The following is a 6,474-nucleotide window of genomic DNA, read 5'->3' as shown; positions in this document are numbered from 1 at the left end:
GGCACAAAATCATGGGATGAATGAGAATAAATCTGCAAAGGAAGGGAGACATGTATATAGAGAAAAATGAATAAGCAGAAAAGGAAGAAAATAAACCAATATAAGGAAGAGAAGAATATGTACGTGATTGGCATGAATTGATTGCATTATGCGTTGGCAAATAAGAGATTGATTACCATATGAGAATTGATTGTATTACCAAAGATTGATCCTTTACCAAAGATTGATCCTGGTTTGTTCGGCCAAATCAAAACCAATTTAGATAGAAAATCATGAGGGGGAGAAAATCGGTGGAGATCAAGGTGGGGATAGCACACAGAGGGATGGACGTAAGGGTGGGACAACGTAAGATGGGAGAGGAACCTTGCGTTTTTTAAGGTAATAAATAGTAGAGATGGGAGAAAAAGGGAGATTGATTGAAAGAAGAAAGGAGATTGATCACCGTTATTGAGAAGATATTTGTTACCATACATGAATTGATTGCATTTGTACTTTTTTTCTAGGAAATGATTATGTCTGTATTAATTGCGTTTGTATTACCAATTAAGAGATTGGTTTCCATACATGATTTCTGTGATTCCAAAGATAGATTGGAAAACCGGTAAATAGGGGAACCAGGAGGGAGAAAACCGGTGGAGGGAGGGAGAAAAATCGATGGAGGGGTGGGGAGTCATAGGAGGAGAGGCATGACGAAAGGTGGGGCGACCTAAGAGGGGAAACGGAACCTTACGATTCTTTTAGGTAGTAGAGATTCAATTGATGTAGAGTGAATAAATTCAGTTAACTGCAACTGAATAAAGTCGGTTAACTGCATGTTGCAAGTTAACTGAAAGTTGGTGATGTAATGCTATTTTGCAGGACATGGTATTCCTGCTTTCCTACAATAAGCACAATCTTCAACACAACTCAAACAACAATTGTAAACTACTGATGAACTACACAAACAGAGCTATCTGAAGAAAATAAAATAACCTGCATCTTGCAAATTGAATTCAGTTAACTGAATAAATTTAGTTAACTGCATCTAGCAACTTAAATGAACAAATTCAGTACTACTAATGTACTAGCATTACAAAACGGTTGAGTATTGCAACACAGATGTGAAGTTGTGCCCTACATTGCCTGCTACAACTATAAAATTCACATTTTTAGAACTAGAAACCTGTGCCCTACTGGTCAATCTGAACAATACAACAAAACCCTAGGCCAAATTACGCACGCATTGCAAAACAATATGCACATACTGCCCAAAACAGTATGGTGTGGCCGAAAGAACACGAAACAAATAACCCTAGCCTCTTTGCCGAAATCCCAAATTTCACAGCCCTAAACCCCAGGCTGAAATCGCGGACCAAATAAGCAGCTTCAGGACGCAGGAACCACTACACTATAGCCACACCCATCCACCGTTCGGACCATCAGCGCTCTCCAAACAGAGTGATCCGCCGGTGCTGCGAACGACACCGGAGGAGGAGGAAACCAGAGGAGGAGGAACAAAGCAGACAGGGGATGACACACCATAATCTGGAGGGAAGACGTCGTGCGGGCGAACTTGGTGCGCGGTAGGAGGAGGCTACATATCACCGGTGAACTCTGGTGACGACGCCATGGATGTTGGCGTAAGCCAGCACCCAACACGAGCGGTCGGCGAGATCCGGGCAGAGGACAAGTGGAACGAATGATTGGGGGAGGAAGGGGGACAAAATCAATTCAGGTGATATTTCCTTCGACAGCAACGAGGTGTGCTATGGGTTGAAAACGAGTAAAGGCAGGGGTTAAACGCAAAATGTGCGGCGCTAACCGGCCCAGCCAAGCTGGCTCCACTTGGCGACTGCTAATTGGCCGAGGACCAAAATTGCACCTTCATGACAAGTTCTAGGACCAAATAATCTACCTTTGCAAGTTTTAGGACCAAACCATCACATGGATGACAAGTTGTAGGACATGCGTAGGGCTGGGCATTCGGTTTTTATGGTTAATACGGTTCGGTTTATTCGGTTTTCTTAAATTTCGGTTTTGAAGAAATTGCCACCGAAATAAGTACACAAAATTTAGACACCGAACCATATTAACCGAAATATATCGGTTCGGTTTGTTCGGTTAACCAAAAAACCGAATTACATGCAGCCACCCGTCAAAGTGTCACGACTAATGAGAAGGGGTGGATTTTGTACAAAATGCACAAAACAATTAGTTCCATGAACGCACATACATGCACTTGGTGGAAGGATTCACTAGCTTTTCACTAGCCGTGCATGCAAAAGAATAGTAAAATATTCCAATGGAATAAATTAAAGACTAATCATTAGCATAGTAATACGTATTAGCATGGCCTTACGCACTACTTATATTAGAGATTAGAGTTTTTTGTAGAATGCATCGAGGCACCAGAACTTGAAGAGGCCAGTAGCAAAGTACCTATGAGCAGCCGGCCGGCTAGATGTGGCAGCACCGATACATTACAGAGTAGATTTTTGAGAAAAATAATTGTGTAGCAACCATTGGGTTGGGCCTATCGCAAATTGGCCTGACGGCTGTTGCGCTTGCACTATAGGAACAAACTAACCTTTCCCTAAAAAAGGAACATACTAGCCAGGATACGTACAGATCGGTTTCTTCGGTGAATTCGGTTTGTTAGCGATCAAAACCGAACACGACAGCGAACACCGTACAGTGGTCAGCTTTCACACCGAACCATAAAACTGAACACCGAATAAACCAACAAATCGGTTAAAAAGGTTCGGTTCGGTTTGGTTTTTTGGTTTTCGGTTTCAAAGTGCCCACCCCTCATGCGGTGCTATTACCTCAAAAAAAAAACTCTACAAGATAAATCCATGGCCCACACCGCAGTGACACGGCCAGGATAAAACCATGGTCCGTCTGTGTCGCTCAACAACCTCCGCAGTTTGCCCTCATTGCTCCGCTCCCCCACAAAAGTTAGCAGCCAAAGCGCCTCTTTTCCCACTCATCTTCTTCCCCTCGCCCCTATCTATCCCCCCTACCCTGGCCCCTCCCCTCTCATGTCGCTACCAATCACTAGCGTCTCGCGAGCCCACCAGGACCCGACCCAGATCTTGCCGTTGGCAGCTCAACTCCCGTGTAGGTGAGCCGGCTACTCCCCTCCCACCCCCACCACCAGAGAGTACACGGCGCCTCTTCTTCAAAAGCCCTCCCTTTGCTTTTCTCGGCGCTCCCTGGGGGGTTTTGGTCCGCCGAGGAGGGGTTTGGTGCGCCCGGCACCGGAGAATCTTGGCGAGAAGTGCCTAGTTTCCGCTAGGCTGGTTGGTGGGGGGCGGGTGCCTGGTGCCGCGGCTTCAGCCATGGAGGCAGTCGCAATGTCACCGTCCTCCGTCTCGTCCCACAACCTCGACGCCGCCTCCACCAGCGACGACATGCCGTCCTCGCAAGAGGGCCTCCTCTTCTCGGACAGCCTCAAGGTACTACGTTTCTCTGCGCCTCACCCCACACAGGGCTCCGAGGCTCAATCTTATGCCTCCCCTCCCATGGATCTAGGCGATGTTCTTGCGGAAATCAGGCTTCATTTCTCGATTGTGCGGCTGAGTTACCGGAAAATCTGGTGGTGGGTCCATTTTTGGGGCGGCGATTGATTGTGGCCCCCCTATGTCCCTGTCAATCTCAAGATTTTGTTCCCATTTTGGTAGAGATAGAGAAGCGAACAGGGTAGGCGCTGCAGTGACCTTTCCAAACTTAGTGTGCTCATAATTTCTGCTAGTAGTATTATGTTACTATAAGTCCTTCTTTTTCCGTACAATGTAGTTGTATGTCTAATCTTCTATTGCTCACATAATTAGGTGCGCTACTCTGTAATGGCCCAACCTTTCTCTTGCTTTCCCCCAATTGAGCAAAAGCGCTGCCGCATTATGATTTTTAAAATGCACGGTTTGTTGCAGTGGAATGGCCATCGGTACCAAGGCTGTTAGCAAATAAGCAGCACCCAAGGAGGTTGTCATGCATAGTTTGTAGTAGGGCCTCACGTATACGGTGGCCTTTTGCTCATTTGAAGTTTGAACTGTAGCTTAGTTGCATGCCGGCACGCTTATTGGTCTATTTATGTCAACCGTTAGCGTGCTGTTTTCATCTCTTGTCAAATTTGTCGCTATTCGAGGTAATGAAATTAGGATCCTTGTTAACGATGAAACCCCACATGGCTGCACCTTAGTTAATCATTGATGTTCCTTCCATATGGCATATCTTATAGTATCCTCTATGCTGAGCTTAAATTATGTTTGTTTCCAGGACTTGAGGAATCTGCGGTCGCAGCTATACTCAGCGGCGGAATATTTTGAAGTATTCTACACAAACAACTCGCACAGATCTACGTAAGGTCTTTTATTTTGTTTAATTCTTCGGAGCTTGTTTACTTTGCTGGTTAAACACAAGGCTATCTCATATCTTGCATCTCATTTGCACTTGTCTTCTGCAGGGTGGTAACGAGTTTAAAAGACTACACAGTTGAGGCACTTGTTAGCACTGTTGACCATCTGGGTTTCGTGTCGTACAAGGTGGATAATCTCGTCAATGAAAAGGCTGACGAGGTTAATGAAACAGAATTTCGAGTATCGTCGGTTGAACAGGTATTGTAATTGAATGCTGAATGAAGGGAAAACTTTTTTTTGTAATTCTGTCTATGTTCTCTAACTTCATATAATTGAACAAATGTAAATGCTGTCATCTATGCCCCCATTTGAGTCTATGGCATTCTGCACGGATAACTTGGTTAATATGTCGCACAAGTCCTAACTGTGGCAACATTATTTCACATGGTTGTAGAGGGTAAAGAATTTTTTTTTTGAATGTTATAGAGGGTAAAGATTTGCCAGCAAGCAATTGACCAGGAGGGAAGATCTCAACAGTCTCTTCTTATCAGGGCGCCGCAGTACCACAGGCGTTACATATTACCAGGTAAATTCACGACCTATTCTGTTTCTAGTGTTTTACATAATAACCTTCTTGTGCTGTATGGATAATTGTTGTTCCATTGTGTAGGCGCAGATATAGTGGAATCCGCTATCCATCCGGTTTCAGAGCCCACACGGTACAGCAGGCAACATACGGGTCGCAAAATGCGCAAGTCTCAGTCTGGTAAGTCCACTACCTTTCTGATTTCTGAGTTTTCGAGTGATTGCTGTGTCATTGATTTTTCTTAATGGTTTCATCTTCCAGCAATGTCCACTCCAGTTAGTAGGCAGACAACAATGAGGTAGGCAGACAACTCTCAGGACCGTGGTTTGCGTGTTATTGTGGATCAAAGTGTTCATAAGAACCCTTGTGACTGTTCTTTGTCAAAATAGACATAATACAGGCTTATTAAAACATGTTCTATTGCAGGAGTGTCCGTTCACAGTCTCCAGCAGTTCGTGAAACACACCATCGATCACGATCCATGTCGCCTTCTCGAAAAGCACGAGCTAAATCACCATCACCCCAAGTCGTGAACTTAAATCCGAAAGGTATAATAGCTTTCTGACCTCACATTTGAACGAGCAAGTGCTGCTTTCTTTGAATGCGCAGCTTCTGCTGAAGAGAACTTAACCGGACATTGCTTCACAGAAACAAGAGCAGGTTCGCCAATACCAACTCCTCCCAATCCCCTCGCGCGATCTGCCACAGTCGCAAGAAGACCACCTCTGGATCCAAAGCATTTTGTATGTTAACCAGAACCCAGCGTATTTCTGTTTAATAGTGTGTTTTCCTGAAGCCAGTTTTTCCCCCCTCTAGTTTCTGATGTGATAATCCCTTGCAGAGACAAACCTCGATGCAGGTGCAGTCTGACTATGAAAACCAGAAAGAGAGGGAGAAAAAATCGAACAAAGGCCGGGGCTTCCTCAAGTCGTTGCTCACAAGACGCCGGTGGAGGAACGACGAGTCGCTGTACAATTACTTGGACGAGTACTGATCGCTGCAATGTGTTGAAAATCAAGCTCCATGTTCACCGAATCTCATTCCTTCATACATGTGATGTTGGAGCTCTCAGCTGAACTGCCTTTTGCTTGCCTGTGTGTGTCATTTCCATGTGTTTATAGATACAACGTAGACAGAAACACCATCAGTTGCGCAAGCACAGGATACATGAGCGACTAAATACAATGCTCAGATGAGCAACTTCAGTACCATGCCATCACACACATCCATTTGCCGTTTCTTTGGCCTAGATCTTGATACCAAATACATGGTGGTCCTTCCAGTGTCATGTTCCTCTGTTTGCACCGTTGGCGATCTTGTCGAGCTGAACCGTTTGGGCTGGTTTTGTGGCCTCTGTCAGTGGTAGCATCAGTGGGCCTGGATGATGACAAACGACGGGGTCCCTAAACTAATAGATCCACTGTAATCTGTTTGTAAAATACTAAGAGAACTGGAGTTGTATCCATACAGTAATCCAACATGGACACTTGCTAGGTCGCTCTGCGGATCCCAGTGACCCAGTGCCCAGCTCCGACAGAGTAGTGAACACTT

General features: G+C 45.1%; 1 protein-coding gene across 1 annotated transcript; it reads left to right on the top strand.

The window, feature by feature from the left end:
• Positions 1 to 2,952: 2,952 nt before the first annotated feature.
• On the top strand, positions 2,953 to 6,142 carry LOC119275605 (probable protein ABIL3). The gene is made up of 9 exons (XM_037556474.1): positions 2,953 to 3,437; positions 4,258 to 4,340; positions 4,445 to 4,595; positions 4,824 to 4,923; positions 5,008 to 5,103; positions 5,185 to 5,221; positions 5,350 to 5,471; positions 5,572 to 5,666; positions 5,765 to 6,142. The coding sequence occupies exons 1-9, from the start codon at positions 3,321 to 3,323 to the stop codon at positions 5,915 to 5,917; spliced, it is 954 nt and encodes a 317-aa protein (XP_037412371.1). The 5' UTR covers positions 2,953 to 3,320; the 3' UTR covers positions 5,918 to 6,142.
• The last annotated feature ends 332 nt before the right edge of the window (positions 6,143 to 6,474 follow it).

Source organism: Triticum dicoccoides, chromosome 3B (genome assembly GCF_002162155.2).
Source record: "Triticum dicoccoides isolate Atlit2015 ecotype Zavitan chromosome 3B, WEW_v2.0, whole genome shotgun sequence".
Taxonomy (NCBI): Eukaryota; Viridiplantae; Streptophyta; class Magnoliopsida; order Poales; family Poaceae; genus Triticum; species Triticum dicoccoides.
The sequence above is the reverse complement of the archived record's forward strand: the minus strand, read 5'-3'. Positions and strand labels throughout refer to the sequence as shown.